General features: G+C 39.5%; 1 protein-coding gene across 2 annotated transcripts in view; it reads right to left on the reverse strand.

Moving 5' to 3' along the window:
* Positions 1-1,393: 1,393 nt before the first annotated feature.
* tspan5 (tetraspanin 5) overlaps positions 1,394-23,180 on the reverse strand; it is a 72,962-nt gene continuing 51,175 nt past the window's right edge. Inside the window, 7 exon segments of one of the 2 annotated variants that reach the window (NM_001078730.1) lie at positions 2,869-3,652; positions 4,878-4,994; positions 5,269-5,316; positions 6,945-7,070; positions 10,057-10,227; positions 13,452-13,598; positions 22,913-22,963. In NM_001078730.1, the coding sequence (NP_001072198.1) occupies positions 3,587-3,652; positions 4,878-4,994; positions 5,269-5,316; positions 6,945-7,070; positions 10,057-10,227; positions 13,452-13,598; positions 22,913-22,963 (726 nt within the window). In that variant the 3' untranslated portion in view covers positions 2,869-3,586. 2 annotated transcript variants of the gene reach the window in all.

The raw sequence follows: 23,180 nt of genomic DNA on the forward strand, positions 1-23,180 counted from the left end.
AGCAGTGCCACTCCCAACAATAGCATTTAATTGAGAAATAGGAAGCAGAGCCAGAACTATGGGGTATGCAGAAGAAGCATGTACCTAGGGCACAAGGTTGGGGGGAATTGGGACCCTAGGATCGTACCTCTGCAGAAGCAGTGAGTGTCTAGGGTGGGAGAGAGTAGTTGGAAAGCAGGTAGTGGCAGGAGGTGGAGATAGTTACAGACTGGAGGGGAGAGTTATGTGGGGTGGGGGGTTGGCAGTAGAAGGAGAGAGAAAAACCTGTTGGGGGGGGGGGGCGGATAAAGCTGGGGTCTTAAATTAGGCACATTCCTGTGTTGGCTTGGCTCTGATAGAAATTTCAGCAAATAGAATACTATATAAAAATCAAGTGCTTCTGTTCTGTCCCTGAATTGTGCTCAATCAAAGCATTATTTCTATAGTGACAAGCAAGAGGAGTGTGCTCCAAGAGTACATGAACCCCCTTGCTGCCAAGGATACAGTTTGAAATAGGGTAAGTGAAAATTGTCACTGCAGGCTGGCCCACAAAAGGGTGCCACAGTCAAGTGCCCAAAGCAGAAGCCTCGCCTGCCTACCTCTAGTTCCAGCCCTGCATCAGACCATATATGAAAGTGGACGCACTTTTTATTTGTTATTTATTGGTGCCTTTCAGTTCTTTTTTCTCTACCCATTGGCTGAGACTATTAGTTTAGGATATATATAGTGTATATACAGGTATAGGATCAGTTACTCAGAAACCCATTATCCAGAAAGATCCAAATTATGGGCAGGCCACCTTATATAGACTCCATTATAATCAAATAATTCTTAATTGTAAAAATGATTTCCTTTTTCTCTGTAATAATAAAACAGTACCTTCTACTTGATCCCAGCTAAGATATAATTAATCCTTATTGGAGGCAAAACAATCCTATGAGGTTTATTTAATTATTTTTCAGAGACACAAATTATGGAAAGACCCCTTATCTGGAAAGCCCCAGGTCGCAATCATTCTGGATAACAGGTCCCATACCTGTATAATATATACTATTTGTATAAGATGTAGGTAGTACATATTATTTACATTTTATCAGTAGTATGGTTTCTTATAATATATGAACATATTGCATCCTATCAAAACGCCACTGCTTAGGCCATGCGCAAAACTATTCTTTTGTAGGCATTTAAACTACAGGTATTTAGGACAGCACTGAAATCATGATTATTATAAAGTTTTAGCCATCTTCTTATTGGCACAAACAAAACCTGAAATGTAAATCCTCTGATATACTTTTTGTAATGCACTTCAATGCATTCAAAGTTAGCCACCCAGGATTATTAATGTTTTTGATAAATATGTATACTGTTAATCACCAAGGTAAATGATAAATGATAGGCAATACGTCATATATGTCATAATATTTTTTTTATTTAATATAACTGTTCCATTCATCAAACTCTCCATTATTCAAAGAATTCTCCATTTGCAGCAGTTCCAGTTTTGCAGGCCTTTGGGAGTCCACCTGTCAGTTTTTTAAAACCTTTCGGGGGAATTACCGACGTCTTTTATAGCTGTTCCCAGAGGTGCGACTGGCTTGTATAGAATATTTCTCTGACCTTACACTGATGCTTGCTTGCTTGCTTACTTGATATGGCTGAGGTCTGGTGATCTTGCTGGCCAGTCCATCAGACAGTATTCTGTCTTTCTGCTTCTTCCCCAAATATGTTTTGCATAGCTTAGAAGTAGGCTTCGGATTGTTGCCCCATATGCAGGGATCAAGAGCTGATCATGGGGAATGCCATGACATTGCACAAAACATACATATTTTTGAGTGATTCCAAACTTTTGAATGCTGTGAGTGTATATGTATATGAATTTATGGAGTTCTAAACAGACCATATTAGATTGGCACTCAAATTTAAACTAAGGTTAGTCATGTTTAGATTGTTAACATTTTACATAAAAAGGCAAACCCTATTTTTATGATTTACTGAATTTAATTTTATTTTTTTCCTCCCCCTCCAGGAAACATAAAATCAGGGGTTGACTGTAGCATAAACAATTCTAAACCACATTAAAATGGAGCCAACCTGGCTTTGCTTTGTTCCTTTCTGATTTTCTGGACTGTACCCTAAAGGACCAATTGTAACAGACTGAAAAGATTCAGACTATTTCTTTGTGCCACTCACATTACGCTACTCACATCATATTTCTGTATTTCAGATTTTTCTTTTGTGTTGTGTAGCACCTTGCTCATTGCTTCTTAATATGTGCTTTAATGTTACCCATTACCCTCTGCTGTCTTTGCCTGATGCCCAATGCCATTTCTGCAGCATGCATTCTGCTGTTTCTTCTGTAAATATATTTCAGTTTTCTGTGTTTCCCATTGCTGTGTTTCCCCTCACCCGTAAACTTTTATTTTGTCCTTACTATATTTTTACTTTGTATTCTCCATAATTACTTATACAAACAGGTAATATTTTAATAATACACTAGGGGAGACAGATCTAGGATAAACCATTAGGAGAGATAGGCGTGGAAGGACATGACACCAAATTAATACAATTGTACTGATACACAACTGAAACCATCTGGAAGGATGAAAGCAAAAAAAAAAACCAACACTTATAATATAGGAGACTAGCTTTAAACCAGTTTAAGGTACCCACTGCACTTCAGACACAGTAGAACAGTTTGGCGGATTTTGTTGTTCCCAGCGGAATTGTTAACAACTCTGCACTAAAGCTGATAACCTGGCAAAACCAAAAATGTATTTTTTTTCAGATCAAAATAGGACAGATGGAAATATTACAACCACATATAACGGATCCAGTTATATTACCTATAATACACTTAATGAAATGTAACAAGGAATAAAAGCAACGTAAAGTGTAACAAAACTTTAATTCAGTTATATGAGAATTCATTAAAAATTCAACTGTGTAAAGTTTTGTTTGTTTTTTTCCCAAGTAAAAATTATATAGTAATAGGACAACACTTATACACTGCAAAGAAACATTTAGCCACAATCCACCATTTGAATATATTGCACTCACCCATCTGCCACTCAATATACAGGTAAATAAAAAAACACCTAAGGCCCAACCTCTGGCAGGGAGAAGAGAGGCCTATAAATAAGTCTGAAATGTGCCAGTTTGTGGAACACAGTTTATACATCCATCTTGCCTTGTTGAGGTCAGATGTGTCCAGTTAGAGCCTGGGGCTGTCAGTGATGCTGGGAGCTGTGTAACCACGTTTAATAGAAAGCCGGTTGAAGCTTCCCCAGCCTAGAGTCATCCATCGGTGTAGAAAATTGTTTGCTATTAATGGAAATAAAACAGGCTGCACATAGATCCTCAGTTACTGACATGCATCTTACAGTGAAATAATTAGCAGATGATCGTTTCTTCATTTGCTGTCTCAGTGTCCTCATGCTGCACAATTCCTGAAGTTTCCAGAATAGAAGAGATCACTAAACCTGTCTGAATGACAAACAGTAAATAGGTTTGTGGCTCTGACCCTCAGAACCAGTCAGTAATACTGGGCTGTGAGGCTATGCAGAATATCACTTTCCCACTGCGCTTTGTTTTCAGGGTAATAATTCTACCAGCTGGCTCGGACAGCTTCAATGTCACTCACCAAATTCTGTGCTAAACAGATTCCAAATATCTAAAAAGAACAAAAATTTTAATGATATTGTTAGCATGGCATTGTGACACTTGTGTAATCATTACAAAAGGCAACTGCTGTACTGTCTCCAAAAATTTGTTTAGAGTAAGGCTGATGCCACACGTGGCGTTTTTCCGCTGCGTTTTTTCTCGGCCTAAAAACGCCGCACAAGCCACACATGGCGTTTTTCAGACTAGTCCTAGTGACGTAAGCAAATCCCGTTTCCATGGTGCTAATAGTGCGAAATAGCAAAAAACACTGCATATTTCCGCTAGGTCTGCCAGCTGCCTTTGTGTAGGAATAGTTTGCTTGGCGTATTTCGGCCTAAGCTTGAAAAATCCGTGCTAAGGTGTTTTCTAGCGTATTTCCACATTGTGTGGTTTGCTTCAAGTCTTTTCAAGCTGTTTCTATGGATGATGATATCGGGCGTTTTTCAGCCGCCGAGAGAATTAGAAAATACGCAGCGGAAAAACGCCACGTGTGGCATCAGCCTAAGGAGACAGTAACTTTACTCCATGTTATACCACCCTCCTTTCAGTTAAGGCCTCACTAGAGGTATGAAGCCTTTCTGCACACTCCTATAGAAGACTACAGCTAGGAAGTGAAGATTTTAGAGGACACAATAATATTATCAATAACAGCCGTCTGTCTCATCTGGATGCCACTTGGGCACCCACCTACCCAAGGACCTGATAGTGTGTTATTGGGTTTGTATTCTTTCCAAACATGACAAGGCTGTAAAACTAACATGAATAACGACAACATTAAATACTACTTTCATAAATTGGTGTCACACCATAGGTAAGTAATAAAAAGCATACTTTATTTAGAGATTACCATAGCTGTTATTTAGACAGGAAAAATTAAAATAATTAAAATTTCTCTTCTACACCACACATTTAACCCATCGTGGCTTTAGGTTATGTAAGTATAAGCACGGTTTTAAAAGGTAATTCCAATATAGATATATATATCTGCGACTAAGCACCACATGGATTTACTGTGCGGATTAGTTACCACGACTTTTTAAAAAGTTGCAGCTACTAATCGCCACGTGTGTCTTCACCCTAAGTGTCGAATTAGGGCGAAGACACATGCAGTGATTAGTAAACACAACTTTTTAGAAAGTTGCGGTAACTAATCCGCACAGTAAATCCATGTGGTGATTAGTCGCTGTGTTTATATGATGTTTGTGTGTGAAGTCTGCTGTGCATACGCCATATACCTGTAAAAGCGCAATTCCTATGAACACGCCTGCCACGATGGTGAGATTGTCCTGCAGCCATTTCTCAAACTGTGGGACACAGCCTTTTGTGTGAATAGTCTCCTGTTGATCCAATTCCTTTGAAAAGATAAAACAGAAGCAAAAGTTCACGTTACCTGGATCTTGTGCTTTGCATTCTCATATATCTTTCATCAACAACTTTCAGCAGGTGTTTTTTTTAATGTGACAGAGGCAGATTTATGACTACTGATAAGAGAAGGAAGCGGGGCACTGTCTGCCCCATTCAGATAATTATTTCAGTTCACAAGTACACTTTCATACATGTTTCAATGCAAAAAGCTTGGTTATCTAGATCTGCAATGAACGTGAAGAGGTTCAACTTTATACTTACAGGCTTTTGTCTGACGTCATAGCCACACTGTGTGTTTATTACATCCTCCTGAGAGAAATATCAAAAAACACCACAATAAATTTTTCCCTTTTAAAGGATTTAGGAACTCACATATACATACCACATACTTCCAGATTTCACTGTAATAAGCCTGTGTAACCCTGGGGGCCAAGAAAGTGATGCAAATGGGCATTTCATGTGGACAAGTGACAACGCTCCCATATACAGTTTATCCACAGTTTATTTGTTTATCTGCAGGCCAAGAATCCACCCCATGCTCCAAAAATAATACAGATGTGCTACACCCAGAGCCATTGCACTCAGGTGCAGGCACATGGAGCAGAATTTAGGGTGAAACTGCATACTCAAGCAATTTCCTGCCCAATTCCCAGTGTGCAGCTAGCCAATACCATAGCTCTGAGTGCAGGCACATCAAGAATCTTTTTTGATAGTAGGGGCCCCCACGCTCAAACACAACTTAAGCTTTTTGAAAAGAAAACATAATTTTACGCAACTTTACAATATACATCTGTTAAAAAATATACAGCTTTTCAAGATTTTTAATTTAATCATGTGGTTTGGAACAGTTACCTAAGTCTAGCCCGCTGTTCTCCTGCTGATCTGACTGACTACTTTAAAGGAGAAGGAAAGTCAAAGTCACTTGGGGGTGCCAAAATGTTAAGCACCCCCAAGTGACTTCAATAGCCTACCTTGTACCCCGGGCTTGTGCCCCTGTTCAGAGAGAACAGCACCAGCCCGGGGTAGCAGCGATTGCTTCCTTCTTCCTGGGTTGAAGAAGAGTGAAAAGCCAAACTTTAACAGAAAAGTCGGCTTTTCACTCTACTGGGCATGCCCTTGTTCCAGACAATCAGCAGCAGTGCGAATAGGAAGGAGGAAGCGCATCGCTACAGGTACCCCGGGCTGGTGCTGTTTTCTCCTAACAGGGGTACCAGCCCGGGGTAAAAGGTAAGCGATTAAAGTCACTTGGGGTGCCTAACATTTTGGCACCCCCAAGTGATTTTGCCTTTCCTTCTCCTTTAAAACATAAAAAAATGCAACAGTAGGTGACTGTACTTAGCCTACCTTCAGCCTGCATCCTCCAAATCCCACAATTCCCTGACACATGATGTCAATAAGGAATAGAACATCACAATGCAATGCATTGTGGGTTATGTAATTCCTGCATGCTGTCTGTAAGCTGTGGGAAACATTAATATTTTTCCCCTGCCAGATTTCAAATTATGCAAAAAATGAACTGTTTTACAGCTGGCTTTCAGCACCTTAAAAATGGTATTTATTCATACTTTTTGAAGGGACATACTACAGTGATAGGAATATTAGGGGTTTCTGTGTTGTGTGGGGCACTTTAACAAATTTTGGTTTGGAAGCTGGAGTTCCCCTTTACCAAGTGGATCTGAAATACAGCAAGGAGTTGGAGCCCCTGTAATGGTATCATGTGCTGATGCCCCATCCACTTGCTGAGAAGTGGCTTTGGCAGACTGTTAGTTACTTTAGAAAAGACCAATTATGATCTTATAGGATTGCAGGTTGCACCTATAAAACCATCCAAACTGCCTAGCTTTAATGGGGCTTCATTAAAGATCCTGCATATATATATATATATACATAGAACTGATGCAATAAAGGGGAAGGTGTTCTCGTGACTGTTAGCTTACAGCGGGATCTTTTGTGCAGCAGGAAAATGGCACACCACATCTCTCTCGGCTTGCGTTAGCATCTGTGCAGTTAAAATAAATGTTTAAGTTCCAATCATCAGCTCCAAACGCCCCACAGCACTGCCACTGGGAAGAGACAATGATGCAAAAATGAAAAAACAGATATATAGTCCTGTTTATACTGTTCATCTCAACATACACACTGGCTTGCATACGAGTCTTTTGGGTACATTCTTTCAATTTGTTCAGGTTAGTCAGATGATGGTTTTGCATCTCAGTTTTCAAATACTGCCACAGAATGAGCACTGCTAGTCATTGACACTCTAAGCCACTCTAGGGGGCACATTTACTAACCCACGAACGGGCCGAATGCGTTTTTTTCGTAATGATCGATATTTTGCGATTCTTTCGGAAAAATGTTGCGACTTTTTCGTTACTAATACGATTTGTGCAAAAAAACGCGAGTTTTTCGTTGCCATTCCGAAAGTTGCGCAAAATCTGCCGATTTTTCGTAGCGTTAAAACTTGCGCGAAACGTCGCACCTTTTAAGTTTTAACGCTACGAAAAAGGCGCAACTTTTCGCGCAAGTTTTAACGCTACAAAAAAATCGGCAGATTTTGCGCAACTTTCGGAATGGCTACGAAAAACTCACGTTTTTTCGTGCAAATCGTATTGGTAACGAAAAAGTCGTAAAGACGCCGAAAAAATCGCAAAAAATACGAAAAAGTCGCAAAATGTTCGTTTTCAAATCGGAATTTTTCCAATTCGGTTCAGATTCGTGTCTTAGTAAATGTGCCCCTAGGTGTTATCTTGGCCTTGTGTTTGAGACCATGGTCCTGCTTAAGGGTGAAGATACACGGAGCTACTAGTAGCAAGATACCCTGCCATAGAGAATACTGATAATAGCCTCTGCTAAAACACATGTAGATACTGTTATCAGTAAATTATCAGCATTGTCTATTTTAGTAGCCACGACAAGTAGTTGCTACTAGTAGCTCCATGTGTCTTCACCCTAAAGATGTAATTTCTCCCAATATTCAGATTTTTAGCAGCTGAAAGAGGCTCTTTTGCCTGTATGATGTGCAAAATGATAACCTGCAATTTGCTAAAAACCTAATATCGAATTCATATACTTGGATTTTTGCTCTTATTTATATATTATTTTATGTTTATGAATTTTATTGCATCCCCCCTACTGGCTGTTTTAGAAACGCCAGGTATTCCTGTCTCTCTTGGGGCTTCAGTTTAGAGTCAAAATATCTGAGGTAGTCAGTAGCACGACGAGGAAGGTTCTGGAAGAGCTTCAAATGTCTGTTGGTGGGGACCATGGTAAAGGGGATATAAACATGGCACCCACGAAACCCTTCAACAATAAAGAAGACATACTAGTATAGGATCTATTATCCAGAATTCTTGGGTCCTGTGGTTTAGATCTCCATATCTTAAGTCTGCTAAATATCATATTAAACATTAAATAAACCCAGTAGAGTAGTTTTGACACCAATATGGATTAAAACAGCTTAGTAACTATCAATTGCAAGGCACTGTTTATAGATGAAAAAAAAGAAATAATTTTTAAACATTAGAATTTTTTGCTTAAAATGGACTCCATGGAAGATGGTCTTCACATAATTTAGAGCTTTCTGCATAAAGGAGCTTTTGGATAAGGGATCCATTGTACTAGACTAAGAACTATCACTACAAACAGTTAAGTGCTAGAAACCTGTGTAACGCGTCCATCTTCAGTTGCAAGAATAAAGAACATGGAGCCAGATTTACATAAACCAGATCTAATTCTCATTAGGGGATTCTTTTGTACTGTAATAGGGTCACTCTCCTGGAGAGCTAGGAAAAAGTTTTACAGAGTAATATAACTTGTTAGGTTACAGACCTGATCTTGCGAACTACAGATCTCAAAGCATTTTAACCCCTGACGCCAGGCCCAGACTGCCAATCTGTGGGCTCTGACAAATGCCAGAGGGGCTGCTGTAAGATACCATAGACAGTCACTATTTATTGGGCTGGCATGGAGCTGTTTGGGCCTATGTGTACTTGAAATGGCAGGGCCTATTTTGAATACCAGTCCAGGCCTGCCTGACAGCATGTTAAACATACAAAGTAAAGCAGGCGTCCCCAACCTTTCTTACTGTGAGCCACAGTCAAATGTAAAAAAACTTGGAGTGCAACGCAAGCATCATAAAAGTTCATGGAGGAGCCAAATAAAAAGGCTGTGATTGGCTATTAGGTGGCCTCTATACATACTATTAGCTTACAGGAGTCTTTATTTGTCAGTAAATCTTGTTTTTATTTATTATTTTTTTTATTTATTCAACCAAAACTTGACACCAAGTCAAGAATTCAAAAATAACTACCTGGTTTGGGGGCACTGAGAGCAACACCCAATGGGTTGGTAAGCAACATGTTGCTTACGAGCCACTGGTTGGGGATCACTGTAGTAAAGTGTGGTTGATCAAAACTTTTCCGTAAAACCAAAGTATCTCATGCTATCAGTGACCCACGTAACCCCACACTAAGACTGTTAGGCTTAGGGAGCAGATTGACAAATTTAATAGACAAAAATAATTAATCAAACACTATCAAAAACTACTTTTAGTTCCCTTTTATATCTCCGTTAAAGGGCTGGTGAAACATATATAAATACACACTCCTATCATATGTATATAATGGCAGTTCCATTTCACCATCACATTTTAGGTGCTTCCCTTCTCAATGCTGATGTACTGACAAAGTGCATTCTTAGGCTATTGCACACAAGGGATTTTAACTGGCATTAGAGAATAGCAGGTAAATATTACTCCAAATATTATTCCAAATGACTGCCATTGGTAACACCACAAGTAGCACTAGTGTTGCAGGTGTGTGGTTTCTGGAAACAATCCCACGCCAATGGCTACTATTAGCAAGTTCTGACCCTTCATCGGGATGTGATCTCAGCTATTCAATAGCAGAGAACAGAACACACCATGTGCTATTAATTATCTTGGATATGTAGCAAACACATGACTACATGCATGTTTATATATTTCTTCATAATTTTTTGACAAAACATGCTGGTCAACTGAGAAATGCTGAGTGTGGGATTTGTACCTACATATTCCTGTGTGAAGTCAATAAGGTTCTGTAAGTCGATGTCATCCCTGTAGGCTCTGATGTTATTGTTAATAAAGAACTGCAGCTGGTCTTTAATCCAGTCTTTAAACACAAAGGCAAGAACTCCTGCCGTCAGCTCCAGAAAGAAAATGATTCCCAAAAACACGGAAAACTGCAAATGTAAAGAGGAGTATTACATTTATAGGTAAGAACAGAGCAAAGTAATCAGCACTCACACTATTGCCATAGTAGATGTATAGAGACATGAGATGGATTTAATCAGAGGTAATGTATAAAGCAGGCATCCCCAACCTTTTTTTACTCATGAGCCACACTAATATGTAAAAAGTGCTAGTGAGTCACCCAAGCATGAAAAAACGTTTTTTGAGATGACAAATATGGGCTCTGATTGGCTATTTGGTAGCCCCATGTGGCCTGCAGGAGGCTCTGCTTGAAGTAAAACTGTGTTGCTGTGCTTCCAAAACTTGTCTCCAAGCTAGAAATGTAAAAATGGCCACTTACTTTGAGGCCACTAGGAGCAACATCAAAGGGGGTGGTGAGCCACTGCTTGAGAAATATAAAGAAATAGTATAAAGAATCCCTGGTGACATTCTGTAACCGGCAGTTTTAGTCCAAAAAATATATGTAGAGGGGTGCACAAGACAAATTGCAATAATGCTGCAAAAAGTGTTTTTATTGCTATGCCATACTTCTAGAGGAGGTACACAAGAATTATGGACTTTGGATGTATTATGGATATTGATGCACTTGAGGAATTTTGTATAAAATATATTGACACTGTACACTATGGACACTAATGAGCTAATCTTGTTTGAAAATTTTTTCTAAAAGACTATGATATTGCACACAAAGGATACCAAAGAGTTAATGATGCTTTGAAATTATTGGTTATTCAAAGTGGGTGGTTATACCTGTGTTTTTAAATTTCACTAACTGCTTGGAGATGTACACTTGATAAAGGGCACAGAAGGGTCCCGAAACATGTTGTGTATGCCATAGCAATAAAAGCACTTTTTGCAGCATTAAAAAAAAAAGGGGGGGGGGTAGTGAGCAACATGTTGCTTCACAAGCCACTGGTTGGGGATCACTGCAGTAAAGTGTGGTTGCTCAAAACCTTTCCCTAAAACCAAGTATCTTATGTATGGCATAGCAATTAAAGCACTTTTTTGCAGCATTATTGCGCTTTGTCTTGTCTACATATATTTTCAGGACTAATACTGGCCGAGAGTGCGGCTCTATCATTCGGGGGTTGATGCATGAGGTCTGGAAGGCAGCACGCAGAAGACCTATCTAGTCGAGTAACTGGCAGTTTTACACATTGGGTTTAAACCCAAAGTGCTTGTGAGCACCAATGGAGAAATTCGCTGACCAGTCTCTAAATACAAAGCATAATAATGGCAGACACATTTGGAGTTAAGGGACCCTCTTCTCATTTGTATGCAAACCACCAGGAATTCTGGGAAGAAAGCCACATTTTCCTCCTAAAAGTAAAATTTTTATGGATTTCATTCCAAGATTTTTGCAGTTTGTGGCATGTGATAAATAGCACGCTGACTGCGCTTTAGGCTAAGGACCCACGGAGCGGCTCACTCATCCTCAATAGATGCTCCTACAGGAAACTTCAGAATAATGAAGCGATGCAATGGCCTTTCCACCGACGACTCCTATTGTTGGAAGTGAAAGGGAATTTTGAAGCCGTTAGTCTCCTGCAGTACCAGAAATCTATCACAGACGACTGAACCACGCTATGGGTCCTTAGCCTTAAAAGGAGTTGCTCACCTTTAAAGTAACTTTTAGTATGATGTAGAGAGTGATATTTTGAGACACTTTGCAATTGGTCTTCCTTCAGTTTTTATAATTTGTGGTTTTTGAACTATTTAACTTTTTGTTCAGCAGCTCACCAGTGTGGAATTTTAGCAGCTATATGGTTGCTATGGTTCATGTTACCTTAGCAAACAGTCGCTGGTTTGAATATGAATAGTAGCTGGTCTGAATGTTAAAATAAGTAATAAAAAATAACAATAAAATTGTAGCCTCAAATAGCAATTGTTTATTTTGGCTACTGAGGTCATTTAAAAAGGTGAAAAGAGGCATAAGAGCAAATCAAATCATTCAAAAACTATAAAGAATGTGAATATCAATTGCAAAGTTGCTATGAATTGGCTATTCTGTAACATACTAAATAGTTAACTTAAAAGGGAACAACCCCTTTAAAATGCAGGGTAGGAACTTCAGTCAATAGGGTATTCAATGAAAAAGGAAATATTAGGAAAAAAAACTGGTTTCCATCCCAGGATTCTTGGTGGTTTGCATGCAAATGAGAAGATTGTGCATTAACACAAATGCAACCTTTTCCCTCCTATATTGGGGAGCATTTACCCCTTTCTGTCACTTTCTGAATGAAGCTTTTTCTTAATTATGCCATTGTTGCTGCGTGTGCCTGAGTACGCCTACAGAAAGATTTAATTCCTACATCTCACTTCAGAGAGTAATTAACACCTCAACTGCAGATATTCAGAACATAAGGGGAAAAGCAAAATAACAATGAAAACAGGAATTACCATCATTCTTTTAATATCTGAATATTTTGACTGTAAATATGGATGGCCAGATACAAACCAGCCTGCAGGATGTGGTTCTGAACCACAACACCAAATTTGTAACTAATCACCCAAATTTCCCCTTAAACACAGAAGAGTATAATTTGTTAAATTGCTTGCTACACACAGAATGCTACGGGACTACTGTTGTCAGAGGCCCCATGGCAGAGTGGGGTTCCAAGAATGAAAATCAAGATTGCAGGCCACATAAGATGGAGTAGGTGGGGTTGGGTCAATCTTGGGCAGTTTGGCATGAGTGAGAGTGGCCGAGGTACATAATAGATGTGGCTGTGCATGCAAAGGCCTTTTTTTCACTGGGGCCCCATTGTATTTGTTGCCAAGGCTCAGCAAACAGGGGGCCCAGCTGACCAGTGGCCTAATAATTGGGAGCCCTCTTGGAGGAAAGGCCATGTTAACCTAGTGGCATGGACCCCCATGATTCCTTACTCCAGTAGTTAAACAATTGAAAATGATCAAATTCTATTGAAAAACAGTATTAAATATAACTATATTGTATACATTCACAAAAAAAAAATTTCCTTTAAATTACAGTTGCTAAATACAAAGGGTGGTGTGGTTTTATACATTTACTTTAAAAGGTTAACAAAGGCAATGAGACTTGAAATTATAGAATTTTTTTTTACATGGCTAAATTTGTGTAGGCATATGTGCCCCTGATAGTGTCACTGGGTAAACTGATAAGTAGGAAATCTTAGTTATTGCATTTAACAAATGCTAAAGTTGCCATTATGAATAGTAAGTACAGGTTACATACAAATTTCAGCAGGAAAGTGTTCTCCCGGAGTGCCCCAATGCACCCAGCAAAGCCCAGGATAAACATGACTCCTCCAACTACCAGAAACAGCCACACAGGATCAAAGCCTCCGAGGTCTGTGATAGAAGAGATGTTGGACAGCACACCCTGTGAAGAAAGCAAAGGTACAATTCATACTGCAGAAGCATGAGGCAGCACTGCATGGTTCTTAATGTTCCCTGTGCCCCTTCACATCAGTCTTTACCAGATGCCCTATCTGATAGTCCATCAGCCTTCAGCTGTTCTACTCTTTGTTCTTCCCAACATCAGCTTTCAGCAGGGGCGTAACTACAGAGGATGCAGACCCTGCAATTCCTAGGAAGGGGGGATCCCAGGAGTATAGGGGGCCCAATAAGGCCCTAATTAACAAGAAATTTTAATATATCTTGGTAAAATAGATCAACTGACTAATGTTTTGGGGCTTTAACTTGAAATTTTCCGTGGGGCCTAGTAGCATTTAGTTATGCTACTGTCCTTCAGGAAATCGAGGCTCCAGGTTCATTCTATGTGCCATCAGCAGTTGTCCTATTCTCTGCACCATACAGGAAGTTTCTTCGTTACCTATCGTCATGTAGCAAGAGTTCAATTCATTTTCACATCACCCTGCAACAGACAGCTTATACTTCTTTGGAAGTATTTATGGACCCTGCTTCAGTATTTAGAGGGACACACAGCTGGCATATAATAGAAGAGTGAGAAGATGTTCCCAAATGTGGGTAAAAAATGAAAACAGTACAATGTATTTGATGGTAACTAAGCTGCATAAACCATATTGGTGACCATGCCACTGTTCCTCCTCACTGAAAAGTGCACTGGCTGGCCAGGGACAAGCGAGTGGCAGGCTACCATCTTGTTTCCTGTCCCTGGATCTGTGGTTAGCTGTGTGCACTAATGTTCTAATTTTACATTACATGTGCATATATGCACAACCCATGCAAACTGCAAGGAAACCCTGGAACAGGCAAGAAGATGGTGGCCTGGCATTCACTAGCCATCTATCTATGTTTAAGACAATTAAGTCAGCCAAACGTGAGTACAGAGACAGAGTGGAAGAACAATTTGACAATCCTCAGAGAATGTGGCAAGGACTGAATACAGTCACAGACTTCAGAAGTAAAATCGGCACACCACAGACCACGGCGTCTCTTTGTGAGGATCTAAATGTATTTTACGCTAGATTCGCAAAGTGAACACCACGATACCGGATAGCGCACACACTGTGGATGATGTCAGTGCACACACCGTGTCTAAAGAGGATGTGCGGGGGTTTCCGACAGGTGACCGCAAGTAAAGCTGCTGATCCTGACGGTATTCAGGCCATGTCCTTTAAATCATGCACGGCTCAGCTGGCTGGAGTTTTTACAAACATCTTCAACCTCTCCCTCTCTCTGTCTGTAGTCCCAGTCTGTTTCAAAATGGCTACTATCGTCCTGGTGCCCAAAACATCCACAGTCTTATCACTGAATGATTGGAGACTGGTAGCCCTGACCCCCATCGTGAGCAAATGCTTTGAGAGGCTGGTCAAGGACTTCATCTGCTCTGTGCTACTGGACTCACTGGACCCTCTACAATTTGCATATCGCCACAACAGGTCCACTGATGACACCATAGCCCTGACATTACACACTGCTCTCTCGCACCTGGAGAAAAAAGACATGTATGTGCGAATGCTGTTTGTAGATTACAGCTCAGCATTCAACACCATCATTCCCTCAAAGCTGGATTGGAAACTACAAGATCAAGGATTGAGCAGCTCTCTCTGCAGCTGGATCCTTAACTTTCTGTCAGACAGACGTCAGATGGTAAGACTGGGCAGCACCACCTCATCCTCCATCATTATGAACACTGGTGCTCCACAGGGGTGTGTACTGAGCCCTCTCCTGTACTCACACCTACGACTGCACGGCCACTAGCAGCTCCAACATCATTGTGAAGTTTGTGGATGACACAACAGTGGTTGGTCTTATCACCAATGGTGATGAGACGGCATAGGGAGGAGGTCAGTGCCGTCACATTGGTGCCAGGAGAACCATCTCACCCTCAATGTTACAAAGACCAAAGAGATGATAGTGGACTTCCGGAGGTGTGGAGGAGTACATACCCCCATCACCATCAGTGGAGCTGATGTGGAGAGAGTGTGTAGCTTCCGTTTCCTGGGTGTGCATTTAGCGGAGGATCTCACATGGTCAGTTCACACGGACAAAACAGCGAAGAAAGCGCAGCAGCGCCTCTTCTTTCTCAGGAGGCTAAAGAGATTCGGCATGAGCCCCTGCATCCTCAGGACCTTCTACTGCTGTGCCACTGAGAGTGTCCTCAATGGATGCATCACTACCTGGTAGGGCAACAGCACTGCCTACAACCGCAAAGCTCTGCAGAGATTGGTGTGGTGTTCCGAAAGGATAATTGGAGGTGAGCTTCCCTCCCTCCAGGACATCTATAAGAAGCGGTGCCTGAGGAAAGCGGAGAGGATTTTTAAAGACTCCAGTCACCCTAGCCACGGGACTGTTCCAACTACTTCAGACAGGCAGGAGATATAGTAGCATCTGGTCCCGAACCAGCAGGCTGAGGGACAGCTTTTTCCATCAGGCCATCAGACTGCTGAACACTGACCACTAACACTTCACAGACACTACAGCAACACTACGACACTATTCATGTGCACTCATTCTTATATTCTTATACATGCCTACTCATGTGCATATTTATTCTATATTTTGTACTCCACTGCTGCTTGCGAAGCTTGCACACAAGAATTTCACTCACATGTACTGTATCAGTGTACCAGTATTATGATGTGACAATAAAAATGATTTGATTTGATGTTTCTGCACACAGTTTAGTCTTGGTTGGTCCCACCATGCTGCACTAGTGTATACAATAATGTTTCAGACCCAGTGTACAAAAAAAATTAGCCTTCAAGTACTGTGTAAGTACCTCACTACCTGCACTAGAAAACAATGACCCAAACACACTGTTGGGCTGCTTTGTGCAGTTGTCACATATTGATACATGACAGTCTGTCCATTATTTTTGTGTTGCCACCTAATCCAGTTAAGCACTACTTAGTCTAGCCGTTAACTAGTCATGGAGAGCTAGGCATAAGGATAATTTCTGTTGATTTCTAAGTAGCTGTATTGTCTTAATATAGGCAATGAAGTTGGCAGCTTTATAAACTGCTCCTTGAAACAGATTGTGTTGAAAAAAAAATATGTTTAGATCTGCAGGATAAAAGTGGAGAGAAAAACCTGCTGTGCAGTAAGTAAACTACATTATATGTGTTAGAACCAGGATGGGGTTTTTTGATGGTGTAAAATAAACATTTCAGCTCCGGTGGTTTATTCACATTCTGTGTTTTGTTACTCCTAAACTTTCAGCAAACAACATTGGCTAGTATTCTGGCAAGTATCCGGCATCACGGTAACAAACATTTTTATCTCTATAAGGGCCATTAGTAATAACAGTTGATTTCCGAAGGCTGATAGGGTAGTTTTCTCAGCTAGCGTACATACAAAAGCATACTTGATAATTTTTGCACTGAAATCCATTATTTGGGTGCACAGGAAGACCCCATGCCACACATGGAAGAAAGGCAATGGAGTGGCATGGCAGCTCTCTCACGGTGGCTCCTCCTTCTCTCATACCTGCATTCTACTATCAGTGGGTGGGGATTATGCATTATCGCCTTTCACTGCTGCATTAAACACTTTTTCAGTCCTCTCTCCTTTTCGTTTCCTTCTTTTGAGGTGCAAGAAATTCAGTTCTTCCACCCTCTTTCTACACATGTGGTTGTTTACAGAATAATTCCTACCACATCCTCTACTAAATTGTCTCTGATTTTAAATCCAGGCTGTTTTTTCCAGATGTTTTGGCAGCCCTGCAATTATCTTGTGTGATTTCGGCTTTAAACACTAAGAGCTGACTTACTTTCTCAATCTAACCTCCTCTTTCGATCTCCAGCAGTGGACCCACAGGGATAGTCACTTCCTTGTTCTGGTCTTAACCAAAAGCCTAACCCCTTTGCATTGTGCAGCGATTTAGTTCAGATCATTGTCTCATTTATTATAAACACTCTATACCTAGAACTCAATTCTGTCCTCTGTTATTGACATTCATACAGTGGTGTAACTATCAGTAACCAGGTCCCCTCAGAACTTTGCTGCAAACTGTATCATATTAGTGAGGGGCCCCTTGGCCAGGGCCCCAGTGTAGCCACTGGATCTGTTGTATTGTAGTTATGGTACTGGATCCATGCCCCTCTGCAATCCTACCTACAATTTCTGCACTCTTGTACATGATCCACAAAATGCATTATTAGTTAATCTTCCCTCTCTATTGCTAACAATCATTTTCTCTGGTTCAGCTTACTATGGTAATGCCTCTGGGTTCTGTACTCGCCCACTGTTGTTCTCCCTGAACATCCCTTTCTTTGGGATACCTCATCCATTAATTAGGCCTTAAATATAATTTATATGCAGATGACCTTCAGATTTAGACACCATTTGCAATCAATGCCCAATGCTTTGTGTTTAGCAGCATTTTTACACTCCTATTTGTGCTTGTTATTTTCTTTACCTAATTGAACTTTAACCTCTACAGGGCAGGGACCTCCTTACCCCCATGTATATTACCAATTGGTTTGTGTAGCTTTCCATATAATGTGCTGTGTCTTATCTATATACCCCCAACAGGCTGCATCTAGGGGAAGGGACAATGTGTTTACAGAGGGGCTCCCCAGGACTGCCAATTTGTTTTAATTTTGCTTGTACCAACAAAAATGTGACTTTACATTAAATTTCACTGCCCCTTTAAGAATTTTTGTCTTTTTTTGAAAATTTTCAAGGAATTCACATATGTATCATTTACTGTCACTACACAACATGATATACAAATACAGGGGGTTAGGTTATCACAGTTGCACAAAGCGCAAGTGGCAACAGTGAAAAGTGCTGTCCCACCAACCATGGCAATTTGCATTTACAAGTTTTTATTTGATAAAATTGCACAGTTACATTTTTCCGTAACTATCCCATTTAAATACTAGAACATGGATTTACTCAAGACACCTATGTTAGCAAGCCATTCCCCATTTTCCATAAATTACATTTCTTTCAAGGGGCTTCAAAATATGCAACAGATACAGCACTATACTTCCTGATGGTCAGTCATGATTCATGCGCCCAGGAGTGGTAGGGCTTACTAAAATATGGATGGGGTTATTGGTGGATCAGGGACATTTCTAGTTATAACTTGATAAAGATAAGGCAGATCTGAGGCCTGAATTGTCTCATGTTTCAAAAGTGAAATGATGGGAGGTATGTGGTACATAGTACCTTTTTTAGCTGGCACTCTATTGAATGTTTGGGTAGTTTGGTAAAAATGACAAAACAGGCCAAATATCATTCTCTCAAGTTGCGCTTTGGTTGTGCATTAAAATTGGTTGTGAAAATTATGTGGAGGGGCTTATTTTTCAAATAAAATGTGTGATGTTTTGTAAAAAAATACAGTATCTAGTAGAATTAAGTCTAAAACAACTGGACTTTTCTGAGTTTTTCTTGAAAACTTGAAAAAGTGGCTTGAGTGAGTGGTGAAACGTTTTCAGGAAAAAGTCAGAAAAGTCCAGTTGTTATCGAATTAATTCATCTTCATAGACTTTTTAAAAAAAATGTTTTAATTAGAATAAACTCTAAAACTTACCACTCAAATGTGTGCTAGTTTATTAAAAACTCAAATATAAAACAGCAAATTTGCATTCAACTCATCATTTTCAGTTGCTTTACAAACTCTCAAAAAAAAATAAAAACACTTGAATTGAAATAAATCACTTACATTTTGCTTGAACAACTCCCTTTGACTTCTACATGAACTTTTAGATGTCGACTTTTTTTAAATTTAATAAATATCGAATATTTAAGTTTTGAAAACCCTAATTAGAATTTATGCGTTTTAGAATAAAGAAAATTGAATTGCATAAAAATTTAAACTTGAATGTTGATAAATCAGCCCCTGTAGAAAGGTGGTTGGGTCCAAATATTATAAGTTTTATTATGGGTCAGATTCAATTTAATGAGAAAAACTTATCTCCTAATTGAATGATTGCAGATTTTCCAATAGAGCCAGATGCAATTCAACATGCATTTAGTTTATTAGAAAAATCAATGCAGAATAATTATATCATGCTACAACAGTACATAATATATAATTTTGACTAAAATGGAGCATATATACAATCAGTCATCCAATCCACGGATTATCACTATTTTTAGAAGTTAGCAATACGCTTGTGTAATGTAGCCTCTACTGAAAATAATTAGAAATCAAATAATCACTTAATAAATTCCTTAACAGAATTCCGAATTCTAATTTATGGCACCAAATGGTTCAGTCTCCTAAAGATCTACAAGCCAAACACACAACTGAGCACAGTCAGAGGCCAAGAATACCACAACTGGCAAAACCATGGTCAATGCTTAATGTGCCCAACACTAGGCAGAAGGCCTGCATACTATGCCACTTACAAACCAAGGAGCATGCATACCACAGCTGGCACAAGCTAGAAACTATGCATAGTGTAAACTAGCCAAATCCTGGGTACATATATAAAGCAGATAGTAGTAGCCAGTCATAAATTATGTGTAGAAGAACAAATCTATGCACATAGAACCATTGTGATGGATGTCTGTGACTGTACTACCATCAAGAGTTTAAATACAGGGGAATTCCCTACCAGTCATTTGAACTGAAGAAGCCACTCGGATGAGTGGTGAAACGTTTTCAAGGAAAAAACTCAGAAAAGTCCAGTTGTTTTAGACTTAATTCTACTAGATATTGTACATCTTGTGTTTCATTGCCCTAAGTAAAAAAAATAAATAGAGAAAGTTACCATCTATCTGGCATCTTGGTCTTGATTTTTAAAAAAATATTAATTAGGGAGAGACTTAATCTGTTCCCTTCCTATGTAAAGTCATTATTTAAAATCCAAAGTGTGGAATGCAGGACAAATTGTTAAGTGACAATTTATATTTAAATTTCACTGCCTCACTGACCTTAAAACTGTGCTTCTCTAGCTCTTTCTGAACTACAATTCCCAACATCCCCTGAGACATACAGTGACTTAGTAGCAAAGAGGCAAAGTTTGTTTGGTGTCCCCTGTTTACTTGTTGATGTTTTAACTGTTGAAAAAAATTTCTGCTGGTTTTTAGCATTAAATGCCAGTTGCTATTTGGTTGCCTGAAATACTTCAAAGAGAATTATGGGAGACCCACATAGCAACTATAGTCCTGGAGATTTCACAGTGCATTATGGGATAATAATTTAATTTTCTTGATCCTTAGATCAAGGTAACTGGCATACAAATACCCCAAATCCCCCCTTTTCCATTTCCCTTAGTCTGTGCAATGCGTAGCTAAAACCCCCTAATTGGTTGTCCATTGACCTTGATTGTATCACCCATTTGTATCTGCCCCAAATAAGCAACTTTATTCTACTAAAGCTGCTACCAATTGTTTAACTGGTTATTGACAGAGCAGCAAACATAAAAAGTAGTGCTGTACAACAGGGAGTCATACTGAAATAAAGAAGAGAGGGTTTGGCTCCTGAGAGCTTACAATCATATTTCCCTTTCTTCCCATATAGTGAAATAGTGCGACTCTTTGTGATCCTTTGCTATTCTGTGCGACTGACAGCGATTTGGAAAGCGATTTTTCTACAGGATTTTTTCTACAGTAATTTTCTTCTACAGCAAAAAACACCTTGCTCATCTTATCTTGGGTCATCTGGATTAAGGATCCTGAATGTCTTCCTCTATAATATGTATCACACAGTAGGTGAGGTTTAATTAAAAATTTAAGTGCAAGCTATTTGCCCAAGTGAAAGCTGCCTAACTGTGAGCTGATCCTGAGGAAGGTAAAAACCCACCTGAAGCCTCAGATTTAAATTCCCACAGGAACAAAATGGGTACATTTTCTGGCTAGAGTTTGTTTTCATGTAAATATAAAACACACGGCCCATAATGTTCCCAATTAAAATACCAAAATGCAGGTTACACAGTGGGTTACCACTTTTTCTCTAATGGATTTATTTGGAGTCTCCACATTAACCCTAAACTTCCCAAATCTATGTTTTATATTACAGGACCATCCGACATGGGCTGCAAGATGCCTGTGACCAAACTATCAGGTAAGGCTGCTCACAGCTTATACTTAGGGCCCCCAAATCAACATAAATGCTTATACATATAGTGCCACCCCTTTACCACTTGCTGAGCCACTATTCCCAGAAGGAAGTAAATTCCACATAGATGAAGGTGGGGCTTTGAGATCCACATCAAGTAAAATAAATGACATAAGCAAACATGCTTTAAAGCAAAATGAAGGTCCTTCTAAGGCTACTGTGAAACTACAACACTGAAAAACTCTCCTTAGCAGGAGAGGGAGCTTTTTAAAATAACGCAAAGGGACATATTTATCAAAAGTCAAATTTGCTAGTCTTTATTTTTCACCGAAGAAAATGAAAAATCACATTCCACTTGAAATTTTCAATAAGGCTTTCAAGCCTCAATTAAGTATAGAAAACCTGAATTGAAAAATGGTTTGAATTTTGCTCATACAAGTCCTATTGACTTTAACATGAACTCCCCAGCTGTTAGATGGCTTATTTTTATTTTCAAGACTTTTTTCTTTCAAACACTCAAATTTTGGAAAAATGAACTTGGTATATTTGCTGCAAAAAAAACTTGATTTAAAATAAAACTTCAATTCCAATCTTATGATGGGGCAGTAACAATAACTGCTTTAAAATTGCAACCCACAAGCAGCCACTTGTGGCCCAGCTGAAAATAACAAATTCCAAAAAGTCCAGAATATGGTCTATATTCTTTGGATTAGGACTGAGGGGGAGCTGTGCCCCCCCTAAAATTTTGACCCCTGTTTCTGACCTTTTATAGGGGTTAGCTGGACCCAGGAAGTTTTGGCATATTAAATTTACACAAGCACAATTTCTCGAATGGTACGCACTCCAGACACAGGTGGATTGTGTACCCATCAAAAATTGTGCTTGTGACTGTTGGGTCTCCCTTTGCTACGGGTCTGGGGCACTGCACCCGGACCATCGGATCAGTGGGGTGAGTGTCGATGAAAAACTGTGATTTATATGATAATCTAATGAAGAAATAGTCGTGAAAATAATTTTCCGTGGGTGAAGTGTCCGGGGCATGGCACCCGTACTTTGTGAAGGGGTGAGCGAATGCTAATTGAGACTGGCTGTTTCAAATTTTAAATTAGACTTGATGTGCTGAGTGGCTTAGAGCAAATTTTGGTGTTGTTGTATTTAATATTAAATTAACAATTCACTAAACTGAGAAAATTCCCCAACTGGCAACTGTTTTTTAACATACATACATAGTAAAAATGATTTTTGGAACATACCTTTTCACTCCATGCCCACAGACCAACTCCAAGAAATGTAATTCCCAAGAGCTGTAACAGAAGCAGAATGCAACATTTAATGGCAGAGTTTAAGAACTGCTTTACTTTTTCTGTGCTCATTATATACAATAATACCTTCACTTGCACAGTAGGGCACATTTGCCAACATATTTACTAAATAGTATAAGTGCAGTTGCCCATCGAAATCAGAATTTAGTTTCAAATCAGTCAGCTATCAGCAGAATGAAAACAAATATCTGAAAGCAAA

Source organism: Xenopus tropicalis, chromosome 1, assembly GCF_000004195.4.
Source record: "Xenopus tropicalis strain Nigerian chromosome 1, UCB_Xtro_10.0, whole genome shotgun sequence".
In the NCBI taxonomy this organism is placed as follows: domain Eukaryota; kingdom Metazoa; phylum Chordata; class Amphibia; order Anura; family Pipidae; genus Xenopus; species Xenopus tropicalis.